At 35.3% G+C, this 27,205-nt stretch overlaps 1 protein-coding gene and 2 non-coding genes across 3 annotated transcripts; 1 reads left to right on the forward strand and 2 right to left on the reverse strand.

The window, feature by feature from the left end:
- The first annotated feature begins 3,992 nt into the window (after window positions 1-3,992).
- TRNAT-AGU (transfer RNA threonine (anticodon AGU)) lies at window positions 3,993-4,066 on the forward strand. Its single transcript has one exon. It is a non-coding gene; the product is annotated as a tRNA-Thr (tRNA).
- Window positions 4,067-7,261: 3,195 nt separating this feature from the next.
- TRNAT-AGU (transfer RNA threonine (anticodon AGU)) lies at window positions 7,262-7,335 on the reverse strand. The gene has a single exon. It is a non-coding gene; the product is annotated as a tRNA-Thr (tRNA).
- A 4,134-nt stretch (window positions 7,336-11,469) lies between these two features.
- Window positions 11,470-25,525, reverse strand: LOC101893923 (dynein light chain Tctex-type 4). The gene is made up of 3 exons (XM_020036171.2): window positions 25,180-25,525; window positions 11,762-12,088; window positions 11,470-11,691 (listed from the first exon to the last, which is right to left on the reverse strand). The coding sequence occupies exons 1-3, from the start codon at window positions 25,194-25,196 to the stop codon at window positions 11,526-11,528; spliced, it is 510 nt and encodes a 169-aa protein (XP_019891730.2). The 5' UTR covers window positions 25,197-25,525; the 3' UTR covers window positions 11,470-11,525.
- Between the last annotated feature and the right edge of the window lie 1,680 nt (window positions 25,526-27,205).

Consider the following 27,205-nt stretch of genomic DNA (forward strand, 5'->3'; position numbering starts at 1 on the left):
AAACGTGGACCTATAATTACAATGTTTCGCCACACGAACTAGGACCCATTATGACCCACAAATACCAATTTTTAGGCAAATCAGTGAAAAAATGTGGCAAAAACCATCAAAATACCGAATATCGGGAGGTACCGTTATATGAGGTCTATACCAAATCATGGACCCATACATGCAATGTTTCGCCACCGGAGCTGGAACCCATTATGACCAACAAATACCGATTTTCAGACAAATCCGTGAAAAAATGTTGCAAAAATCATCAAATTACCGTATATCTGGAGGTACCTTTATATGGGGGCTATACCAAATTTTGGACCCATGCATGCAATGTTTTGCCACACGCTCAGGGACCTGCTATGACCTACAAATACCAATTTTAAGACAAATCCGTGAAAAAACGTGGCATAAATCATCAAAATACCGAATATCGGGAGGTACCGTTATATGGGGACTATACCAGAACGTGGACCGATATATCTCATTTTCAATACCAACCATCCTAGACACAATTCAAATAGCTCTGCTAAATTTTGGAGCTCTACGTCAAATAATGTGGGCTGTATCGTGATTTCAACAGACAGACAGACAGACGGACATCGTTAAATCGACTTAGAATTTTATGCTGATTATGAATATATATACTTTATGGGGTCTAAGACGAATATTTAAGGATGTTACAAATGGAATGACAAAGTTAATATACCCTCCTTTCCAAGGTGGAGGGTATAATAAAGAAATGTCACAAAATACAACAAAATCTATATTAACGTCATTATTAGCATCTTTTTATGCGATTTTTTTAGATTTTATTCTTTTATACCAAGTGGAATTGACAAAATTTGTCAAAATCCGTCCAGCCATTCTTGAGATATAAACATTCTAGCTAACATCCCCTTCCTTTGTATATACGCATGGTTTATATTTCGCTATATATATCCGATATATTTACTATCGGCATCTACGTAACGGTCAGGATTGACCTATTCGTCTATTTGTAATATCGCCGGGATTAAAAATATTCGCGGTTTAATGGAAAATTTGACTTTTATTTAACACAAATATTGTGGTCTATTTCACCCACTAAATATTACCCGATGACCATCAAAATTGGAAGGCTTCTGCCCAGCCCGAAGCTCTAGCCCCATGCGTCGATTGGTCCATAATTGCGACCAGTAGAGCAACTGCAAAATCTGGATTTTTTCAGTTTTTGGTCCATTTCGACCTAAATACTATGCGATCATCACCAAAAGAAATAGGGTCCTATTCTGGTTCTAGCCTCCTCCATTCTAAATTTCGTGAAGATCGGGCCATAATTGCGATCTGTAGAGTGATTACAAATTAACATGGACCGACGGACGGACGGATCCATAGCTAGATCGACTCAGCTCGGCGAGCTAGGAAGATCCATATATACTTTCCTATGTGGGAAACCAATATTTCGAGGTGTTACATAATTTTTGGCCCAATCAAACTTATAATACCCCCAACACATAGTGTTGTAGGGTATAAAAATTCAAATTGAAAGCACGAAAAAAATATAAACCATCTGATTGAATTCGATGAATGAGAAGAAGAAGAGTTGCAAGTGATTGCAAGAAGAAATTTGTACAGCAAAAATTTGCAAACTCTCACTGAAAGGACTGTCTCTCTCCAAACGCTCTGTTTTGCAGAACTTTCGGGTTAACAGTCGACTTCCAGCTCTACTCACTACTTTAATGTTATTACAAATATTGCAATATTCAAACTTTGAAAAGAATTCGGGCATAATTTCGCATTTTATGAAAATTTTAATTGAAATTGAAATTTTTAACTTTTCTGGTGCAGGTACGAGAAAATGTGGCAAATATTGCAAATTTCCGAACTCAACCTAATTTTGGTAACAATATTACGATATACCAAATTAAAACCAACCACCATTTGAAAGTAACTTGAAATGTTTAAAAAAAAATCCGAATAATATGGCTTAAATGAGAACTTTATTATGGGACTAGACGAAAACGATATTTTATTATTATGTTTGTCATAGGTATCGTTATATATGAGCTACACATTAAAATTCTAAAAAAAAATTGACTCTGTCCTTTAATTTTAGATATTTATGCTAGTTTTCTGCTACTTAGCGTAAATGAACAATAATATAATAAAACTTTTTCATATATCAAAATCTTTATTCTAATTCAAACTTTTCGAATTAAAAACAGTGGTACAATAAGGAGGTAGAACAGCTTCGTAAAACTACAAAAGTAGAACTATTCCCGCTGAGGCTATTCCCGCTTCCTGTCAAATATCCATTCGGCAAGTTGTTTTCATTGATTCCTCATTTTTAAAAACAGTTAAACAGCGGGAAAAATAAATTAAATGCCTGGATTTTCCTTCAAAAATATGATCTAAACAGTTCTATATTTCAATTCCATGGCAAAACTGGCTAATAGATTTAATGCGCTTCTAGCAAACTACGCGTCTTTCAATCATTGATTTTGAAAATATTCTGTTTTTATTTTTCAAAACAACAAATACATAATCAGCTGGTAGCTCTACCTTACCTTTTTTTTGTTGCACCATGTTAAAAACTATTTTGGTATTTAATACACATTGGAAGTAAAACATATTTCAAAAATTCATAATTCACTCATCTGCACAAAGATTGACACTAATTTCAAAGTCTCGATGTATCAATAACGATATTGTACCTTTTAGAACTTTTCGTATCCCTGAAAATAACGAAAATTCCGCCTATCCACACAAAGAGTGATATCATAGAAATGTTCAAAGTTCAAGCTCTTATCGATCGATCAACAACAATGTTGTAAATTCTACACTCTGCATTTACACTAAAAGTATAAATTCCGAAGACCCTGTCGTAACTCGCTCCCATGCGCAGAGTGTGAGTAGCTTTGTTCAATAACAATTTTGTACCAATTCGAATAGTCCCGCTTTATCATTCAAAATTTTACCCATGCACTAATTCAAAGCGATAGTTTTTATTTATCGTTCAAAATCCATAGTATAATATTTTGTAACTCTATGTACATGTAAAATTTCAAAGCTCTCACAAATCCCTCAATGACATCGTTTTAGTACTTTCTGATTTGAACCTTTTGCCATTTGCATTACTTAGAATGTGGAGTGTTATAGCTATTATCGATAGCTCAATACTATTTTGTACCATTATTGCGCAACTTAGTAATTTGTGGCCACCTTGAATTACGAATTTCAATTTTTGTACTGCTTTCTTGTCTTTAAATTAGGAATTAAGAAATATTTTCCCACTGCATGTTAACCCTCATTCAAAATTTAAAGCTCATATATATGGCTTTAGAGCAATTCTGTACCATATTTTACTGTTAGTACCTTTTAGTACTTATGACACGTCTTCTAGTAATCGAGATAAAAATGTAGTCAGTACTTTTGGTACAAATATTCATACACACAGAAGTGTATGAATATTTGGCACAGAAGTGTATGAAAAAAAGGTACGAATTTAAAAACTCTACTTCTAACAATACAATATTTAGAGCTTATAGTTCAAATGTCTAAAAACAACACCTTATCCAATTCCTCGTACCAATTGTTTAGACTTTGGCGCCAAACAATAGTTTTCACTATGATTCGCTACAAATCGACCTCTTATTCCCCAACAGCTAACTGCGTTTAATATTTCAACATTGGAGTCATAACCGCAACTTCTGATTATTTAAAATGCAGCATTTTTGTCTGCTTTCAAGTGAATGAGTTGCCGTACCATTTGCAAACAGATAATGCTCGTTAGTTTAACCTTATCACTTTGTTTAAACACACTATTGTTTAGTTATCACATTCAATTTAATATTATTGTGTTATCATTTCAAATAAGTTATTTTATATTTTAATTTAAAATTCAATCTATCACTACTGTCTTCAAGACATGATAACTCGAAGTTATCATATTAGTGAGTCTTTATTAAAACATAAATGCTCAGCATTCGACAACAACTGAAGCACCATAATGCAAGGGCGCCGTGGCTTAGTTGGTTAAAGCGCCTGTCTAGTAAACAGGAGATCGTGAGTTCGAATCTCGCCGGGGCCTGAAAATCGTTAAATGTTTTTTACTGTTATATTTAAGATATAATTTAAATAGTAGGGAGAGAACAAACCTCGGTAGACGCCCTACACCATATTCGTGTTTATATTGAAAATGTTATGACGCAAATTAAACCAACTACGATCGCTACTAAGTGCGTATTACAACTTTAGAGTAGTTGAACTAATATATAGGAGGTTTATCTTTATCTGTTCGAGTTCACTAAATTTGATGGAGGTATTTTATGATATACCTGTTGAGCCCGGTGCGCTTCGCTACCCCTTTTGTATATACGAATTATGGTTTAAAGAGAATAATAAAAAAAATTAAGAATTTAAGAATTTATAGGAGGTTTATCTTTATCTGTTCGAGTTCACTAAATTTGATGGAGGTATTTTATGATATACCTGTTGAGCCCGGTGCGCTTCGCTACCCCTTTTGATATTATATGCATTCAAAAATGTATATACGAATTATGGTTTAAAGAGAATAATAAAAAAAATTAAGAATTTAAACTAAATCTGAACCGATTTCAATATTATTTTTTTTTTGTCACTCTTTCCAAATTTCATTACAATAGAACATACATATTGTGTTTGGTGCATCAAATAAACATAATCGGTCGAAATATATATATATATATATATATATATATATATATATATATATATATATATATATATATATATATATATGTGGGAGCTATATCCAAATCTAAACCGATTTCAATATAATTTTCAAAATGAATGTTCGTTTCTAATTCCGTTACACATTCCAAATTTCATTAAAATTAGAGATACATAGCGTGTTTGGTGCATAAAATACATTAAATCGGCGGAATATGTACATGGGAACTGTATCTAAATCTGAAATGATTTCAATTTATAACATTTTTTAGACAAATTTCACCATAGATTCCAAATTTCATTGAAAGAAATCGGCCGAAAATATATATGGGAGCTATATCCGAATCTGAACCGATTTCAATATAATTTGGCAAATTTATTTTTGTTCCAAATTCCGTTGTGCATTTCAAATTTGGAGACTGTATCTTTAATCTATCCAAGTGGAATTTCAACAATTTGTATAGCCTATGTTACTTTCAGGCAATGTTGTACTATGCTTGAACATTTTCAAGAAAATCTGTTCAGCGGCTAACGAGCCCCTCTTTTATAGATAAAGAAGAAGGTGTGACCTGTCTCAACATATATTATTGCTATAGAGTTCATGTTATTGTTTTTTTTAGTTAGAACTTGACCCTTTGATCCAAAATTCTACTGAAAATTTAAGAGACTTAGTGACTGTTCATATCGCCTTTAGACTCGTTGGCCTTTTGCCCGGCAGCACATATTTGTTGGCCTTTCAGCTCGCCTATGAAGACTTGCTGTGTCCCAAGGGACTATGTGAAAACTATCTGGCTCTCCAAAGCCTCAGTGAAGTATATCTGGCTCTGAAGAGACTCTGTGGAAACTCTCTGACCTTTCATAGAACCTGTGGATACTCTCTAGCAATGGAGAAACTCTGTGAACAGTATATCCAATTACTATGTAGAGATACTCTGGACCTATAGAAACTGGGGACTCTCTCTGAACCTCAGCTTTCATGTAGAGACTCCGTGCGCTAGTATTTCGTCCATGGTGATTGTTTAACAAATATTTCGATACCCTGTCCCATCATCTCTTTCTTAAAGATTTTCTGCTCAGCAAATGCCCTTGTTTCAAAAATTCGCTTTGGAAACTCTCTGCCATTTCATTTCATCTCGAAATAAAAAGAAATGTACAAGGAAGCTTTATGAAGCCATTTTGATTTTGTAAAGATATTTATAGGCAGTATATAGTATAATTTTTATGAGATCACACATTGCGGCTTTGGAGACATACATGGGATAAGCTATAAACTTAAATATTTGCTGAGTCGAAAAGATTTTCAGCAAATTGTTTCCTTCTAACCTGAATTCGGCTGTATGTGAAACCAGATAAGGATCACTATGCATTTTGTAGAGCCCCCGTTACCAAAAAAGATTATAATGGGAATTTAACCGAACTGAACTGAACTTTAACGAACCGTATTTGAATGAGCAGCTATAATTTGGTTTCAGAGGGAGCTAATATATGGGAGGTATATCAAATTCCAAATATATTTGCACCAAATTTGACGGAGTCTTTTTACGTCTCATACATAATAACATTGGTATAGAGTGCAAAATATCACTTTGGGACGGATTAAATCCAATTTGGGCTTATATTGCACATATGGTGTACAATAACCGCGAAATCGGATGAAGATATTTATAGAAACAATATCTGAATCTGAACCGATCTTGACAAAATTTTAAACAGGTATTTCTGAGTTGTGTATAATATCTGGTACCCAATATCATTGTTGTGAAGAGCAGATTACGAATGTGAAAGACTTAAACATCAAATCGGATGAAACCTATATGTGGGTGCTATATCTGAACCGATTTTCACCAAATGTGAAATACTTGTTTCTAGGCTGAATTCGAATTCGTTCCGAAATACATTTAATTTGGTTGAATATAACCACTTGGCACACAATAACATTGAAGTCGGGACAAAATATATGGGAACTACATCTAAATTTAGACCGATTATCACCAATTTCAACAGGGTTCGTCCTTGGGCGGAACAAATTTTGTTTACCTAATGTCATCTCAATCAGACAATAAATGCGACAAAAAATACTTTAATTCACAGAATACATTAATACATACAAAAATAACTTTGAACACCGTGTAGTCTAGGGTATAAAAACTATTCTATTTGGTAACATATTAAATAGTCTGATCAATTATACAATTGCAATAATGTATTTGTTGCGGCAAACACATGTGTTAAATATCCAAAGTAGAGCAGGATAAAATATTATCCTAAAAGGGCTAAAATTTCGTACCATTGGCCTACTTTTTGACTACCAGATGTAAAACTATGTAATTAGATGAATTATCTTCTTTGAAAAATATTCTGAATTGCTTAAGCAATATACCTGATGTAGCCACGTCTCCACTTTATATTAAATATTTGATAAAGGGAAAGAAACATTTGGGCGTATTATTCGTTATGCAGACTACTAAACAAGGCCAACTCTTTCCATCTCCTATCTGATATGAGATATTTATTAATGGAATAATTTCAATGTCAGAGTATATCAACAATGTAAAAATGTATGAATGCTATTCATAGGCCCCGGCGAGATTCGAACTCACGATCTCCTATTTACTAGACAGGCGCTTTAACCAACTAAGCCACGGCGCCTTGACATTTAAAAAGTGATGAGATATAAATTAATAAAGATTTTAATAATTAATTGTTAACAATAAATTATTATTTCATTTTGAACAAAAGAAATATTAGTTTGTCATCTACGGTTTATAACCAAATTTAAGAATATCTAACCCTATGGAAATTCATTTTATTTTGCACTAATCAGAAATTTTTAAAAAAGCAGCTTGTTATGTATATCCCCACATGATTATATCATAAATTTGCTTTGGTCCACAACGCAACTCCCAGTAATATTGGTCTCAGCATATTCCCATCTCGAAAAGCTGAATTGTTCGTCCATGCTCTTTTGTAATCACTCTACATGTCAAAATCATACAAAATTTCACATGAATTTTCTTTTAGTTATAAGATCGATAATCGATAAAGTTTATAGGTAAAAATCGCCATTTACTCCAAAAGTCACAATTATAGACCGATTGATGAAATTTTTAGAGCATAAAGTTAGAAAAGGGGGAAATATGTGTGACGTATTTGTTTTCTTTTTTTTAAGAAAAGTTCAATTGCCAGAGATTTGCAGTACTCGTACAGATAAAATTGAAACTAATAGTTGTTTCGCTTTCAGTCCACTTCACTTCAATATCAAATTTTCAGCATTTAATATCCATCAGAATAAATATATTAGATCCCACAAATTCGTACCATGATCTATATGACAGAATTGTGTCCATGTTAAGGAAAGGTCGAATTATGCATATAAGTACTAATATTACATAAGAAGGAAATGTTGGATATCATAATTTGTGTATCTCATCCAGTCAAGTTCAGGACAGTCAGAGGGAAAAGCTCCTCCAACGGATCAAAATATTCAACAAATACTGAAAGCAGTGTAATGATGGTAAATTTTTTGAATAATATTAAACCACATATAAAGTGAAGAAATTCCACGATTAAGCCCGAACTACATATGGTAATTTTTGTATCACACTGTGCCCAGCAACTAAGTTCGGCCGGGTTGTTATGTTTATACCTACCACCATTTTAAAAGAACATGCAATGTTTACAATTCCAAATATCATGTGTAACAGTTATATGGGACTATAGGAAAACTGCCAGAGAAGACGATGCATATTACGAACTCAAAATACAATGTTAGAGATAATTCCAAATATAGGTACCGTTATATAAGGGTCTATACGAAGACGTGGATCTGTACAAGAAATTTTCTGTAATAGAAAGTAGTACCCAATGCAAACTCCAAATGGTAAATTTAAAATAAAATCGACAAAATATTGCATGTAGGGAGGTACCATTATATGGTGACCTTTGCAGGTTCCAGTAGTAAACAGTACGAACTCCAAACACCGCATTTGAAACAATTCCGGTGAAAAATGTGACACGAATGATTAAAATACCCAATTTCTTGAAGTAAAGCTTTATGGGGAATATGACCTCTGAGTATAAGTTTATGCACTTACTTCATTCTGTTCGGAAGATAAAGTAATTTCCACAGGTGACGGACGAACATATCTAAATCGATACAGACTCCTGTCCTGATCAAACATATATATATACAAACTGGCACAAAAAAATATAACGTTTAGTGGCGGCCCAACGATATTTAATTTTTTCATTGCTGAGCTCATTCTAAGCTTAGTTAATAGTTCATATCTAGTATCATATCTAATCTATCATATCATATCTAATAATGGTAACACTCAGCTATTGTCTGGTATGAAAGATTATTAGTTTAATACTTCTGCTAAACGAATATGGTTTTAAAAATGCTTGTAAATTTTGTTACATTGCTTTGTAAATAATGGTAATGTTGCGAAAATTGCGTACGGATTTTGGAAGAAGAAGAACCGCGTCAACTTTGTATTTATTAAACAAGCAAAATTGTTGCATTTGAGGCTCAGAAAACCCGTACACATATATTGAAAAGTGGATACACCTAAATCGAATATCTATTTTGTGCGGATTTTGGTCAAGAGGCTTTATTGGACCATTTTCCTTCGAAAATGAGCGAAAAGTGGCATTTAATTTATCGGGTCATACTGAACGAATTTTTTTAACACAAATTGAAGAGGACAATATTGGCAACATTTTTTTTTCAAAAGGACTACACGTCACTGCTTTTTTAAAAAAAAAAAGAAAGTAGTTTGGCGGGCCCTATTGAAATAGTGAAATATACACTTTCAAAATCGATTTTCGAAAAAAATGAATTTTTAATTATGTTCTCTTTTAATACCCTCCACAATACTATGAGGGTATATTAACTTTGTTTTTGTAACTCTTCGAAATACTCTTAAATTGGCCAAGTCTGTCCACGTTTTTGTATAGCCTCCATATTTTACCGGAATTGTTTCAAATAATCGCGTATGCAGGTCCAAGTCTTCGTATAGCCCTCATATAACCATAGCTCCCGATATTCGTTATTTTGATGATTTTAGAGGTATTATTCATGGGAATTGTTTAGGTTTTGTTAGGAATTGGTGCTACAGACAATGACAAAAAAATTCCTCGAACTCGTCTTCGTATAGTCCCCATATAACGGGTTTCATTTGAGAGGTATTTCCCAAAAGAACTTTTTAAAATTTTTCCAGTTCTTGAAAATGGCGGAAAGTAAAAGAAGTTTCGCACGGCAGAAAATAAAACAAAACGAAAAACATGTTTGGGGATGGAATGCGAAACAGTTAACTTTATGTAGGATTTATATTCAAATCTGGACGGATAATAATTTGACAAATTTATCTGTAGACCAAATTTCCTCACACATTCCAGATTTAATTGAAATCAGAGATTTATAGCGTGTTTGGTGGATCAAATACATGAACTCGGCAGAAAATATATATGGGAGCTATCCAAATTATTACCGATTTCAATGTAATTTTCGAATTTTTTTAACAAATTCCGTTACACATTGAAATTAGAGATACATAGCATGTTTGGTGCATCGAATACATAAAATCGTAAAATATATATGGGAACTATATCTAACTCTGAACCGATTTCAATATAACTTGGAAAATTTATGTTTTTTACCAAATTCCGTGACACATTCAAAATTTTATTGAAATATTAGATGTATGGAGTGATATTGTCCAATACATGAAATCAGCCGCAAAAATACAGGGCGAGATAAAAAACTGCAATAAAGTCAAACGCCATAATTTTTACATTTTTTTTAATCTATTGAATGAAAGCAAAATATGTCGGAAATAGCATCAAATTTTAGAATAAGTTTAGATTTTATCGAATTCGTCACACACTGTCCAATTGTTGCTCTGCGGTGTTTTGACCTATTCCCGGCGAAGCGCTTGCTTGAGGTGATCGACACTTTGGTATTTTGTATTGCCAACCTTGTTTTCCAAAATACTCCAGACACACTAGTCCAACGGATTGGTATCCGGAGATTTTGTTGGTCATTGTGCTTTGGAAATGAAGCGATGAACCTCATTTTGTAACTATTTTGGCTGGCGCGTGTTGAGTCCTGTTGGAATGCCCAAGGTCTGCGGCCAAAATGTTTGCGTGCCCAAGGCTTTAATACACCCTCCAGACTATTTTCGCAATAATATAAAGCATTTATTCTGATACCACGGTCGATTAATACAAGCGTAGAGCGTCCATTGGGTGTTATGGTCCACACCATCACCATGGCCGGCGCTTGAGTTCTGGTGGCCAACCGAATGTGCACATTTTCAGCTGACCTCTTTGGCAAGAAAACACGATAATTTTGTTTGTTTACAGACTGCTGGACAACAAATTCGGCAGTTCACCACTTTCGGCAAAGCGAAGCAACTCTTTAGCTCTTTTGAGTCTATTTTCTTTCTGTTGCGTTGTAAGTTCTTGCGCTTTTTGGAATTTCAATGGCTGGCAATGAATTTACAAGGATTTACACTATAAAAGTAAACATGCTTTAAGTTTCCTAAGAAGCTCTTCGATATGTGTGTATCCAATCAAGTTTTAATTTTACGTCCCATATGTGGAACACCCTGTGAACTTTTGGGTTTGCGTCTAGACTATGTAAAATTCTATGATTCACAATAGTTGTATAAATATACAGTACAAACAAATTGAATTTATTCTTTCAGGTAAATTATGCAGCACACAAGGTACATTTGTCTAGTTAGACTGAATTTTGCATCATTCGATCAAGTCCCAATGTTTATTACTGTTTTCCTAAATTTTAAAATAAACCAATATTTACAAAATCTTTATTTTTAATCTTTGTGTACTAAATAAACGACAACCACAATAAAATACGATGGTCTTTCATAGACAAGTTTGGTGAAATTATCCATTTTCTCATCCATTAGGTGGCGCATGCTCATGTGAATGCCTTGATTCTGCTTCTCAATCACAGATAAAATGCAAACAATGCGATGTCTGTACCAAAGAGAAAAACATAGAGAAAATGTGACTTTAATTAAAAACATTTGCGATTAGAAAGCACTACCTCTTATGATTAAATCCTCGCACCCGATCACGTATATCACTGGCCAGACTTTCGGCCAATTGCAGAGAACGCCATGAATCGTACGAACGACTGAAACGATCCCAAGTCAAACGTTCTTCAATGGAGGACTCTATTAGTTTGTAAACTTGTTCCATGCTAAAATTGGTTCTAAAAAACTCCCAATCTCGTGGTGGTTTTGAATTTCCCTCCTCGCCATCATTGTCACCGTCAACAGTTGCCATTTTCGTCAAGGCTTTGCGTCGCCCCAGCATAGATTCAGAGAGCAAGGCATTCATGCGATTTGTCGTTCGCACGGAAGCCGTGATTCTGGAAAAATTAAAAAATTAAAATAAATTTCCTAACAACTCGAAGACAATCGATTTGTCAGTTTTTCTACATTTCAGGTGTCTTCTAAAGTTTGTGCACAGTTTACTGCATTTCATGCTAAGCAAAGAGGACCACAGTTGGACTTCGAAAGTTTTATACGTTTCCTCCAGTCTGACATGTCTTATACCCTTATAATGTCCATTTGTTTGTAATATGCAAAAGGAAACGGTACGGTATATAATTTCTTTTCGTCCTTTTGGTGACCTCTAAAGAATTTTTCATATTTTATTTTTTTGCACAAGAATGATGCCTGTTGAAATTAGTTGTTATCGGTTAAGATTTGAACATGGTTCCAATATATCCGAACTGAAGTAAATATATATAATATGGTTAAACCAGTTCAGAACTAGATTCAATATACAGGGTGAGATAAAAAAACTACAACAAAATCAAACGCCATAATTTTTACTTTTTTTTTAATTTTATTAAACGAAAGCAAAAAATGTCGGAATAAGCATCAAATTTTAGAATAAGTTTAGAAACCGTAACACGATGCCCGAATGTTACTCTGTGGTATTTTGGTCGATTCCCGGCGAAGAGCTTGCTTGATGTGATCGACACTTTGGTATTTTTTAGTGCCAACCTTGCTTTCCAATATACTTCAGTCACAATAGCCCAACGGATTGGTATCCATAGATTTTGGTGACCTTTGTGCGGTGGAAATGAAGCGAGGGACTTTGGGTGGCGCGTGCTAAATCCAGTTGGAATGTCCAAGGTCTGCCGCCAAAATGTTTGCATGCCCAAGGCTTTAATATACCCTCCAGAATATTTTCGCGATAATATCCGGTCGATTAATACGAGCGGCAACTCTTTAGCACTTTTAAGTGTATTTTCTTTCTGTTGCGGTGTAAGTTCTTGCACTTTTTGGAATTTCAATGCCTTTACCCCCAGCTCATTTTTCAATATTCGCCGAATAGAATGTTGCGATATGTTCAGATCACGAATCAGTGGCCGAAAAATGACTCGTGAGCTAAACATATCGCAATATTCCATTCGGCAAATATTAAAAAATAAGCCGGGGTAAGGCCATTGAATTTTCATAAAGTACAAGAACTTACACCGCAACAGAAAGAAAATAGACTCAAAAGAGCTAAACAGTTGCTTCGCTTGGCCGAAAGTGGTGAACTGCCGAATTTGGGTTTCTCCGATGAGAAAACATTTGTTGTCCCGCAGTTTGCAAACAAACAAAATGATCGTGTTTACTTGCCAAAGAGGTCAGCTGAAAATGTGCACTTTCGGTTGGCCACCAGAACTCCAGAGTCGGCCATGGTGATGGTGTGGGCCGCCATAACAGTCAATGGTCGCTCTCCGCTCGTATTAATCGATCGTAGCATCAGAATAAATGCCGAATATTATCAAGAAAATATTCTGGCCTTGGGCACGCAAACATTTTGGCCGCAGACCTTGGACATTCCAACAGGACTCTGCACCATCGCATTCAGTACCCGCCATCCAAGAATGGTTACAAAATGAGGTTCCTCGCTTCACTTACGGCGCACAATGACCATCTCCGGATACCAATCCCTTGGACTATTGTGCCTGGAGTATTTTGGAAAGCAAAGTTGGCATTAAAAATACCAAAGTGTCGATCACCTCAGCAAGCGCTTTGCCGGGAATGGGTCAAAATACCGCAGAGAAACATGCGGGCTGCGTGTGACGGTTTCATTGGCCATTTGAAGGCCATAATTCGTGCCTAAACTTATTCCAAAATTTGATGATATTTCCGACAAACAGTATGGCGTTTGACTTTGTTGCAGCTTCTTTATCTTCAATATCATTACAGTGATATATAATATAAGAGAAAATGTTACGCGTAGGACTGCTAGATATGGATGGTGGAGTAGGGAATCATAGACCTGGCTTTACTGTATTTTTTAACTGGGTTTATTTTGTCTTTGTTATTGTGTGATTCAACAGTTTATCAATGACTTCGCATAACTAAGTGGATATGTTTTGTTCACGGAGAACACGCGTGAAGGCTCTGTTTTCACCCAGTGTGGTATGATATGTTAGACGGCGGGACTTTTGCCGATTCGTTACTGAAACTTTATTTCCCGCTATAGTAGAAAGAAAAATTTCTCCAGAATATCCGTTTTGATGTTATCATGTTGTCTTCCTGCCGAATTAAAATTCTTGTATTTTATTTGTATCAAGATTGAGTTCGATAATCGGTATTTAGCATATGTTAATGTTAGGTATTTTGTGGCTTTTCAACACATTTTTATACACAATATGGAGCGTATATTAAGGCTGTCATTCCGTTTGTAACACTTCAAAATATTCATTGTTGAGAAGCATAAAATTCTATGGCGTTTTTACAATGTTGTCTGTGAGAATCGCTCTAGATTCCGAACAAATTTACTGAAGCCCAGAATTTTGGATAGTCATCGGATAATATTTAGCTGGTGAAAAGAACCACAATCTGCTTTGTAAAATATCGATGTTTTTTAAAGATCGTATGTTTTTGGAAATTGTAATGTTTTTTTTTTTTTTTGAAAATTAAAGAAAAGGGTAGCAATTAGGTTCAACATTGGCTCTTATTATGTAGTATATTTGGGGATGTTTTTGGAGGAATCTTCATTCTAGTCAAAAGGGTTTCAGATCTGCAAAAATTTTACCGCAAATTGGGGTGGTGTAGGGTATCAAATGGTCGGACCGGCAGACTATACCCTTTGCGAACTGGTTTAACTTACTTTTGGACTACTGGGGGTAGTTTGATGTGTGTTTCCTACGACAAATCCGTGTTCAAAAAGTGGAAAGATGATGTTGTGTAGGTAGTTTTTAATATCGAAATGTACTAATAAAACCCATAATTTGGTTTTGGGACTATTCGTTATAGAACAAAAGTAGCATAACTGTGTATAATTAATTTTCTTCCTCTGAGAAATACCCCCATATTGTATATATATTCTTGATTCCAAAATTAATTAGCCATTTCAGTCCGTAATAATGCTAGAGTTGAGTTTTTGTCTGCAATCAGATCAAGTTCGAAGATGGGCTATTCAGGTCCACAATATACAATAGCCCCCATATAACGGCATCCCAAAGTAGTTATCTCTTTGGCAGATCTGCCGATCTTCGATATTTTAATGACTTCAGTCTGGTTTTTCTATGGAGTGGTCTGGAATAGAATAGAATTATCCCCCTAGAAAAAAATTGTCTAAAAAGGTCCGCTTCGTAAATTCTGTCAACAGTTCATCTGATATTCGATATCTGGAGCATTTTAGCCACATTTTCAATGGAATTTTATTGAATTTTAATTATGAAATTTTCAATGGCAAAAAATTTTCAACATAGGTCAAAGTCTTTTCTCTAGCCCCCTTATAACGGCACATCCCGATATTCGGTATTCTGATGATTGTAGACACATTCTTTTATTGGAAAACGGAAAAAGTGCGTGCCAGTCTCTTGGACAAAAAATGTCCATATAGGTCTACTCTTTCCTATAGCCTCCATATAATGGTATCTCCCGATATTCGGCATTTTAAGGATTTTAGTAATGTTTTTGAAGTGGGTTCATGTATGTACCTCCCACTTCATGGTATTTTGAAGGATTAAACTGCATTTTACTAGCCTCCAAAATTTAAGTTGGGACTCGTTCGAAAATTGAATCCCGTAGTCGTAGTAGAGGGTATTAAAAAATCGTTAAAACTTCTTTATTTGTTTTCGTTTTTTTTTTTTGGAAATTGATATCAAGATGCTGATTGAAGGGCACTGGTGAATGCAGCTATAAATATTAAATCCCTTTAAAAACTCTGAATAAAAAAATGTACAAATGTAATGCTGGCTTGTTTTATTTTTTAGATTTTCATAACATCGTTTTTAATTTTTCACATCGTTAGTTAGCTTTTACGTTTTTATTTCAAATTATTTTCATGATTTTCGTTATATTATTAGTTAGGAAACAAGCAAGTTTAGATCTTGTTTCTTTCAAGAAATATTTTTTATTTAAACCTAATACGATTTCTATAAATTTATTAAGAACAAATATTGGAAACCACTAAAATTGAATTTAACTAACCGAGACTTCATGTTGCTCCATGATGACATTTCTAGCGTAGCGTTTATTGTATCCCTGAACTTTCAAGCGATTTACTTTCTTCATGCACCGTTTGCATGTGACTGAACCTGTAAAATTGTGCAACATTTCAACCAACTTCGTTATTTCTTGAAACCATAAAGTTTTTGTTTTCAATATTTTCCTTGCATTTCATTACATTTGCCATACATACATACATCCAAACATACATGCCGTCACAGTTTCATTGTCACCCCCACCTGATAATGTGGTTATGTCTGACACATCGTGACTTAAGGACATGAGTGCGGTGTGGGTAACGACTAAATGTTTGTATTCAATAACCAAAACCAAATAAGGCCTTGTTCACTAACGGGATACACCATCAATACACATGTAGTTTCAACAATAATTATTGTTTTGCGGAGGTGGGAGTCTGGTAATATTCTAGAGCATACTATCACTATAATGCGTTTTACTTATCCTTTGAAAAGATTACACAATTTTTGCATGAAATTAATGCGTAGGAAACCATAGAACTGCAAACATAACAATTAATTTTTCTTTAGTCTGTGAATGGCTAGAACCTTCAAAATACCTACAGTTGGTCAAATCGACGAATCAGCCTTTAAAATCTGATAACTACTAAATTATTTATTTATTATTATAATTATTATTATTATTAATTTTTTTTCTTTGATCCATATTTCTCAAACGGCCCTCGTTATTTTTTAATAATGGGGGATTTCATGTCACTTTAACGTAAGCGCCACATTCACTTGCAAGTATTTACGTAAAGCATACGACGCGGTGTGTACGTGTCTCACCTGCGATTTGTTGATTGGTTACGCCGATTTTTCGCAAACTTTGTGGGTTTGCGTGCATTGAAATGATCTATTTTATTGATACCTCCACCTCTTTTTCACAATAGGCGAACATAATGCAATTCTTCGACTGTTCTACATCAAATTCAAAAGCGCAGCACTGTGTTTTCATATTAAAAAAAATACTTAAAGCAAAATGTTGATATGGATTTAAATCTCTGATTTAGATAATAATAACGATAGTTGCTTTAAACTTTTAAATCACACTGAAGTTGCCAGAATATAAATTGCATCCTTGTATTACAAGTGTCCTCTTGCTGGTATATGCGATTCTTTTCACACCTACTCTTTCGGATTTATGTTAGGAAAAGAGGAGCGACCTAGACGCCATTAGTTCTAATAGACATAAAGCAACATTAGGCGATCCATGGATTCTTATCTATGGTACAAAACTGATTTGGATAGTTTGGCATGGATCTGGATTATATTAAACAAGTTAAGAAACAGTAAGTTCCGAGCCGAACTTTGAATACCCTCCACCATTTGGAATGAGTTTGGAAATTTTCAAAAAAAATAAAATTCTTAAAAAATTCTGTTTAAATTTTGAAAATACCGAATATAACAGTTTATTTGGCGTCTAAACGACGTGGACATACAAAGCCATTGTTTGTCATGAGCCATTACCATATTCAAATTCGATAACTTGAAATATACGTTGAATAATGTAGCTAAAATCATCAAAATATCGTATATAGGGAGGTACCGTTATATCTGTGTGAAGGCCTGGACCAGTCAGACAATTTTCTGTCAGAGGCCGTAGCATCCATTACGAAGTTTAAATACGACATCAAACCATATCGGTGGGTATTGTACCTAAACTCGTCAAAATACCGAATATAAAGAGGTACTGATATATGTGGCCTATACGAAGACGTGGACCTGCACAGACATTTTTCTGTCATAGGCTGTAGTATCCATTACGAATTTCAAATACGAAAGTTGAAACATTTCCGGTGAATAATGTCGCTAAAAGCAAAAAAATACCGAATATCCGGAGGTACCGTTATATGGGGCTATATGAAAACGTGGACTTACATGGCCCAACTTAACCTGCCAACTGCAAAATAAACATGTGTGCAAAATTTTAGCCTTCTATCTCAATTCGTTTAAAAGGTAGCGTGATTACAACGGACATACAGACATACGGACATCGCTAAATCGACTTAGAATTTTACGCTGATCAAAAATATATATACTTTGTTGGGTCTGACATGAGTATTTCGAGGAGTTACAAACGGAATGACAAAGTTAATATACCCTGCATAGTATGGTGCAGGGTATAAAAAGTTGGAAATTGTTGCAGACAAGGCGGAGCCAATTCTTGTAACTTGAGACTCAATTTCATTTGCCCAAAGTTAATGGTGGACCTAGATCGACTCCAAAAATTGGTATTTGTAGGTCATAATGGGTTCTTACTCGTGTGGCGAAACATTATACGTATAGGTCCACGTTTTGGTATAGCCCCCATATAACGGTACCTTTCGATATTCTGTATTTTGATGATTTTTTCCACATTTTTTCGCGGATTCGTTTACAAATTGGTTTTTGTAGGGTATAGCAGGTTCTAACTTGTGTGGCGAAATATAGCATGTATAGGTCCACCTTTTGGTATAGCCAACATACAACGGAAACTCCCGATATTCGGTATTTTTGATGGGTTTTGCCACACTTTTCACGGATTTGTCTAAAAATAGGTATTTGTTGGTATAATTTGTTCTAGCTCCGGTGGCGAAAAATTGTATATATAGGTCCACGTTTTGGTATAGTCTCCTTATAACGGTACCTCTTGATATTACCTAACGATATTCGGTATTTTGATGAGTTTTGCCACATTTTCCCACGAATTTGTCTAAAAATTGTTATTTGTGGGTCGTATGACAAAACATTGTATGTATAGGTCCACGTTTTGGTATAGCCCCCATATAACTGTACCTCCCGATATTCGGTGTTTTGATGATTTTTGCCACATATTTAACGGATTTGTCTAGAAATTGGAATTTGTAGTTCGTAATGGGTTCCAGCTCGTGTAGCGAAACATTGTATGTATTAGGTCCACGTTTTAGTATAGCCTCCATATAACGGTACCTCCTGATATTACCTAACGATATTCGGTATTTTTATGATTTTTGATTTGTTTAAAAATTAGTATTTGTAGTTCATAATGGGTTCTAGCCAAGTGTCAGAAAATTGAATATTTAGTTCCACGTTTTCTATTTCTAACGATACCCACCGATATTCGGTTTTTTTGATAATCCTAGTCACATTTACCCACAAAACTGTTTTTAAAATTTGGTATTTAAGAAGATTTGTAGATGACAATCCTAGAGATACACAATTGTCTAAAGAGGTTCCCGTTTTGGTATGGCCCTATATAACGGCCCGACTCACTTCATTCACGGGCACAGCTCTATGAACTGCACACAATTTATGGAGAATGCAGCAACCAGAAGATTAATCGCTTCTGTAGTATATGCAAAACCATACACACGGCTCATATCATAAGAAATATGATCGGAATAGGCCAGTAACTGTGAAGTTTTTTAGAGGAAGTACATCCAGTATCCCCTTTAGGAACGAGGAACATACCTTACCACTATAAGCCCAAAATAGTAGAGCATTTGGAAAGTTTGTGAGTTGAGTTGTGCCCGTGAAGGGCAGATGGATTTAAAAACTTATCCCACAGTGTGAGATGAAAAAACTGCAACCAACTTTAGACTGCTGTTATTTCCAAGCCACTGGTCCGATAGCTGTTAAAACAAGTAAAATAGTATCAGTCAGTTTTGCCGACAGATGTATACCCTCAGCCTTGAGATATGAACGTGACAGACTTAGACTATATCGACTACTTCTTGTACTTTATATGAGATATGTGCACATTTTCGGAAAATGGAAATATGCGTCAGGTAACAGATATAGCGGACCGAAGTATTCCATTTTCATACTTCATATAATACAGATAAAATAAATTGGTATGTGCAAAATTTGAAGGAAATCAAACATTCGTATCCAATTTTATGCGAATTCGTAGATATAGCAAGTTGTAAAGAACCGCCGAATTGTTTCGCAAGTTATGACAGTTATAAGTTGGCAGATGTATATCATCTTCACAACAGATCTTGGGTTACAAATAATGTCTGTTTGTGGGAAATTTGAGGAGATGAATGGATGCATTTCGATGTTTTTTTCGAATTCTTTGAGCGTTTTGTTTTTAAAAATCTTGAACCCTATGTGGGGAGATACCAGAAAAAAAGGTCCGATCTCTACAATCTTTATAACAGATCTTGTGTTGATGGAAATATTGAGAAGCTCCAAGTCTGAATAGAATCGTATGTTAATTTTCCGTTTTATGAGCTCCATGGATACTCAAAATTTTGACCCTTTGTAGGGGAGGTACCAGAAGGAGTGGACCGATATATCCCATCTTCACACCAGATCTTGAGTTAGTAGAAATAATGGGACGTGTGTAATATGAAGAGAATCGGATGTTTATTTCGGATTCTTTGCTCGTTTTGATTCTTCAAAACTTAGATCCTTTGTGTGGGCGGTACCAGAACGAATGGTCCGATCTCTACCATCTTTATAAAGATCTTGCGTTTATGAAAATATTGAGATGTGCCAAGTCTGAATGGAATCGGATGTTAATGTAGTGTTTTAAGAGCTTGATGGATATTCAAAATTTCGACCTTTGTAGGTGAGGTACTTGATGGAGTGGACCGATATTATCCATTTTTGCACCTGACCTAGAACAGACGTAAATATCAGGATTTGCAAAGTTTGAACAAAGTTGGATTATCGATTCTCTTTCTGTGCAGAAAATATACAGTGGTGGCCATATCATATGCAACTAAGATTCATCTACGTTAAAAGGCTATATAAATTTGTAAATTTCACAACGAAGTATATAAAGATGGGTTAATTATAGTCAATACGTTCTTACGATTTCAAATTATTATCAAAATGTGCAGCTTTTGTTTATATCTCTATGTTCACAGGTGTTTTGTTGACAAATATGAAATTTGGTGTGGTCAAAACATATGCAACTTTATATATTTGGTTTAAATAACGGCATTTTTACAATTTCCTTTGTTCTATTGTTCTTCTTATTATTAGCTAGAGACACTGCGTAAAGAGATTTAAAGCTACCTTCACATTTTTATTGCGTTGTTTTTTCACAAAGCTACAATAGAGTTTGGTCAAAAATGGCACGCGATAAATTTGGATTTGAGCTCAGACAACGAATTGTGACTGCGTATTCTTCTGGATTATCACAGAAATGTATTGCCGAGAAATATACCGTTCATAAAAGCTCCATATCGCGCATCATTAATAATTACAAAAAAAATTCACAAGTCTCTGTTATACACCGTGGTGGTCGAAGTCGAAAAACAAGCGATCGGACGGACAAATTAATAATCAGACACGTGAAAAAAGACCCATTTATATCTTCCTCTAAGATAGTGGAAAGATTTCAGTTGCCAGTTTCTGCTCGCACCATCCGTAGAAGACTTTTACAAGCCTCCCTCTGCGCAAGACGTCCTGCAAAAAAACCACTGATATCGAAGCGAAACCAGAAAAAGCGTTTGGAATTTGCTAAAGCTCATATAAATTGGACAGAGAGTAAATGGAGAACTATATTATTTAGTGATGAGTCCAAATTTAACATCATTGGTAGCGATGGCATGTGCTATGTAAGGCGACCAGAAGGAAAACGACTCGAAGCACGTTACTGTAAAAAAACGGTCAAGCATGGAGGGGGCAATATAATGGTGTGGGGTTGTTTTTCTGGTGCTGGAGTTGGCCCCCTACATAGAATTGTTGGTATTATGGATAGATTTATGTATAAAGACATATTGCAAAGGGTAATGCTCCCATTCGCAGAATATAATATGCCATTGCGGTGGGTCTTTCAACAGGACAACGACCCCAAACACGCTTCGAAGGTGGTCAAATCGTGGTTTGCCGATAATAGAGTTACGGTAATGGAATGGCCACCCCAATCCCCAGATTTAAACCCAATAGAGAACCTGTGGGAAATCGTAAACAAAAAAATTGATCGAGAAAATTGTACAAGTTTAGATGTTTTATTTTGCCGGCTGGAAGATGCCTGGAAATCAATCCCAAAAAGCGTCATTGACAATCTTATAGCGTCAATGCCTCGAAGATGTCAGGCTGTAATCGACAACAACGGATTTGCAACAAAATATTAACTTTATTTGCACTTTACTGAGCTCGATTTAATTAGTTGTATATGTTTTGGCCACTTCATAATAAGACTGAATATCTTTTTCTAATTTTTTGTATAAATGAATTGAATATCTATGGAGTATATGTTTTTTTCTTAAACTACAAGCAATAAAAAATAATATTTAAAAAAATAATTGCATAATTTTGTTTTCAGAAAAATTTTTCACGGTTTTTGGTAAAGGTTAGATTTTAGTTGCATATGATATGGCCACCACTGTATATATTTTTTGAAAATCTCGATCATTTGTGTGGGAGGTACCAGAAGGAGTGGACCGATATATTCCATCTTAACATCAGAGCTTGGGTTAACATAAATATTGGCATGTGTGAAATTTGAAGACAATCGAACTCTTAAATCACATTTTATGAGAGTTGTAATTATTCAAAATTTTGACCATTTGTGGGGGAGGTACTTGAAGGAGTGAACCGATATTGTCCATTTTCGGACCAGACCTAGCACTGATGCAAATATTCGAATTTTCAAAGTTGGACCAAAATCGGATCATCGTTTTTCTTTCTGTGCAAAAATATATGATTTGCAAATTTCGACCTTTTGTGGGGAGGTACCAGAAGGAGTGGACCGATATTGTCCATTTTTACACCTTACGTAAAACTGATGCAAATATTAGGATTTGCAAAGTTGGAGCAAAATCGGATTATCCCTTCTCTTTCTGTGCAAAAAATATTTTTTTTGCAAATTTCGACCTTTTGTGGGGGAGGTACCAGAAGGAGTGGACCGATATTGCTCATCTTAACACCAGACTTTGGGTTAATATAAATATTGGGATGTGTAAAATTTGAAGACAATCGGACTCTTAAGTCACATTTTATGAGAGTTGTAATTATTCAAAATTTTGACCATTTTTGGGGGAGGTACTTGATGGAGTGGACCGATATTGTCCATTTTCACACCTGACCTAGCACTGATGCAAATATTAGGATTTGCAAAATTTGGAGCAAAATCGGATTTTTCCTTCTCTTTCTGTGCAAAGAATAAATTTTTTGCAATTTTCGACCTTTTGTGGGGGAGGTACTAGAAGGAGTGGGCCGATATTGCCCATCTTCGAACTCGATCTAAGTTTGACAAAAATATTACGATGTACCAAGTTTGGACCAAATCGGATACTTCCTTCGAAAGTTATCGTGCGCACCAGCCAGACAGACAGACGGACGGACGGACGGACATCGCTAGATCGACTCAAAATGTTCTGAAACGGATTTGGTCCAAAGAGACCTAGGGTCTAAAGCCGTTATTTCGACTAGGCACGTTTTGACCGTATCAAATGATATATACCCTCTGTAGCCATATGGCTGAGGGTATAATTATTCCAGTGACAGCTCATTATATTTTTTACAAGCGTACAAAAGCATTTTAGTGAGTATTTTCCAGAAAAAAAGTTATTCGTGATGGGATTCAAACGTGATTTCTTTACATTTGGCTGGAAAACCACAAGTGGCTATCGTTAGAGCAGTCCAGCATTGAAATTTGAATAAATCGTTTGTGTCTCGTACCATCGCTCGTTACCGTGATACTTGTACCGTAGCCCGACGTCAAGGAAGTGGACGGAGGAAAACAGCAACATCAGCAGAAATGGTTGGAAAAGTAAAGAAGCGGCTTGATCGAAACCTGCGTCGCAGTGGCCGAAAAATTACTAGTGAGATGAACATATCGCAATATTCCATTCGGCAAATATTGAAAAATGAGCTCGGGGTAAAGCCTTTGAAATTCCAAAAAGTGCAAGAACTTACACCGCACCAGAAAGAAAATATACTCAACAGAGCTAAAGAGTTGATTCGCTTGGCCGAAAGTGGTGAACTGCCGAATTTGGCCGCAGACCTTGGACATTCCAACAGGACACAGCAACATTGCACTCAGCACGCGACACCCAAGAATGGTTTCAAAATGAGGTTCCTCGCTTCATTTCCAGCGCACAACGCCCACCAAAATTCCTGATACAAATCCGTTAGACTATTGTGTCTGGAGTATTTTGGAAAGCATGTTTGGCACTTAAAAATACCTAATTGTCGATCAAAATACCGCAGAGCAACGTTCGGGCAGCTAGTAACAGTTTCATTGGCCGTTTGAAAGCCATAATTCGTTAACCGTAAAATGGTGTTTAAATTAAAATGGTGTAAAAAATAAAATTTGAATTATTATCTATGCAACCTTCTAATGACACTGTGCCCAAGGTGTAATGGAAAATATCGAATTCAAATCGAATATATTGTATAAATTTAAATGCAGTGGTTTTTGTTGTTCCTCTGCAAATGCACCTTCACTTGCAGAATAATAATTGAAAACGAAAACTTTCAATAATAAGTAATTTTTATTGATTTATTTCGATTGGAATTGTGTTTCAAGTTCAAGCACGAACAAATGTTAATGGCCCATTATGATATTTTGATATTTTTTAAATTCATTATTTATGTAATATGTGCTGTAAGTTTATACCATTTTACAAAAAAAAACACTATTAAGGCGATGCACAATTAAACTCCAACTCAGGTTAAATCAAGTTTTCGAAACACATCTTCTCGGCCGCCGACACTTTTCTCGTTACAAAACTACAACTAATTGAAGACTAATCCAAATGGTTTTATTTATACACTTCCCTGCGGAACTTTATTTGGCCACAAAAGTTGCTCCGTTTGAGGAATGGCGTCAAATCACGCACATCACCCGTATGTGCGGGAGATCCTGTCACATTTGATATATCTTCATTTCGATTAAATGTGGCAAATTTGTCGGATAACTTGTGGAGTGTTGCTGTTCAACCCTTTGAATGCCGTCCATATCATTCAGTCTGTCTGTCTGTCTGGCATTTAATTGTCGGTAATAAAAATTGGAAATAAAACATGCATTTGGGGTTAAATTGATTACTTACAACTGAATGCGATTCATCGCGAGGGGGGTTTTTTTAGGTTATTTTCTGGATAAATGGTTCACAAATTCACTCTGTTTTGTGTTTCCTGTTTCCTTTGGCGCTTAATGAAGAAATCTGGCTGCAGGATATGATATTAATGGAATATGTGACGTGGGTGGACTACGGTGGTTGGAACGGAAATGAAGTTTAACCTTTGACAGTGACTGGCAAAGAGTTATGAGCTGTGAGCTGTAAAAACGTGTTCACATGACAGAAAGGCGAACAATAACAACAAAAATGGAAAGTAGCAAAGCTAGCAACGAAATGAGAACAATATAATGATAACGCTATTATAATGATGGCAGTATGTAGGTAGGCAATCACCGCTGGTATCCACATGAATAGACAAACGAATTTCTTCCTTTGACTGCATGGGCCCAAAATATTGTTTGCAAATCAAGGTGACCAGGTTGGGGAATTAAAGGATGAAATGTTGAATGTAAATAACTTCTCTGAATGGCTTCATAGGTTTATCTGAGCCAAAAAGTATGTAGCATTTTTATATATTGGTAACATACCCACAATAAACACTAATTATCTCGTTAATCTGATCAAGATATGTGGGTCCGTCCATGCGTTTGTTGATGTTAAATTGTAATCACTCTACAGATCGTAAATATTGTTTGGTTATGATAAAATTTTACATGCGACTATGGCTAGGATAAGATGATCGAAAAACATTTAGGGGATAAAATGGACCAAAAATAATTTTTCGGATTTTTTTGCCAGTCTACCGGTCACAATTATAAACCAATAGGCCCGGCATTTTTTACGAGTTTAGAGTTTAAGTCGGGTCCAAAAATACCACAGACCCTAGGCCTGGACCAAATACGTTTCAGGACATTTGGAATCGAAATAGCGATGTCCGTCCGTCTGTCTAACTGCCTGGTGCGCACTATAACTCCCGAAAGGAGTATCCGCTTTGATCCAAACTTGGTACATCGTAATATTATTGTTAAACTTAGATCGAGTTCGGAGATGGGCAATTTCGGTCCACTCCTTTTGGTACCTCCCCCATAAAATGACAACATTTTCAAAGAAAATAATTTACTGCACAGAAAGAGAAACGATATTCCGATTTTGCTTCAACTTTGCATATCCTAATATTTTCATCAGTGCTAGGTCAGGTGCGAAAATTGACAATATCTGTCCACTCCATCAAGTACCTCCATCACAAACTGTCAATATTATATAATGTGATATAAGAGTCCGATTATCTTCAAAGTACACACATTACAATATTTTTACTATTCTACGCCTTTTGGTACCTCCCCCACAAAGTGTCAAAATTTTGTATATTCATGAAGCTCATAAAACACGAAATTAACATCCGATTCCATTCGGACTTGGCACATCTCCATATTTGTACAAACACAAGGTTTCTTATAAAGATGGTAGAGATCGGACCATTCCTTCTGGTACTTCCCCCACAAAGGGTGAACATTTTGAATAACCAAAACGATCATAAAATCCGAAATAAGCATCCGGTTCTCTTAAAATTACACACATCACAATATTTGTATTTGTCTGGTGTGAAGATATATCGGTCCACGCCTTGTTGTACCTCCCCACAAAGGGTCAAAATTTTGAGTATCCATGAATCTCATAAAACGCAAAAATAACGTGCGATTCCATTCCGACCTAATACATCTCAAAATGTTCATCAACACAAGATCTTTTATAAAGAGATCGCACCATTTCTTGTGGTACCTTCCCACATGGGGTTTAAGATTTTGGAAAACAAAACGCTCAAAGAAAGCGAAATAAACATCCAAATCCATCTTCCTGTACCTCACCATAAAGGGACAAATTCTTTACAACTTGCTATATTGCGATTCTTTACAACTTGCTATATCTAAATATTTCTTTTAAATCGGAATTTATTATTTCGCATAAAATTGGATATATATGTTCGATTTCCTTCAAATTTTGCACATACCAATATTTTTATTTGTATTAGATGAAGTATGAAAATTAAATACTTTGA

Source organism: Musca domestica, unplaced genomic scaffold, assembly GCF_030504385.1.
Source record: "Musca domestica strain aabys unplaced genomic scaffold, Musca_domestica.polishedcontigs.V.1.1 10, whole genome shotgun sequence".
Lineage (NCBI taxonomy): Eukaryota > Metazoa > Arthropoda > Insecta > Diptera > Muscidae > Musca > Musca domestica.

Excerpts from the sequence above, each read along its gene's own strand:
- LOC101893923 (XM_020036171.2), bottom strand. Across the intron at positions 11,692-11,761 it reads CGAGGATTTAATCATAAGAG|ACATCGCATTGTTTGCATTT; the intron begins GTAGTGCTTTCT and ends TCTTTGGTACAG.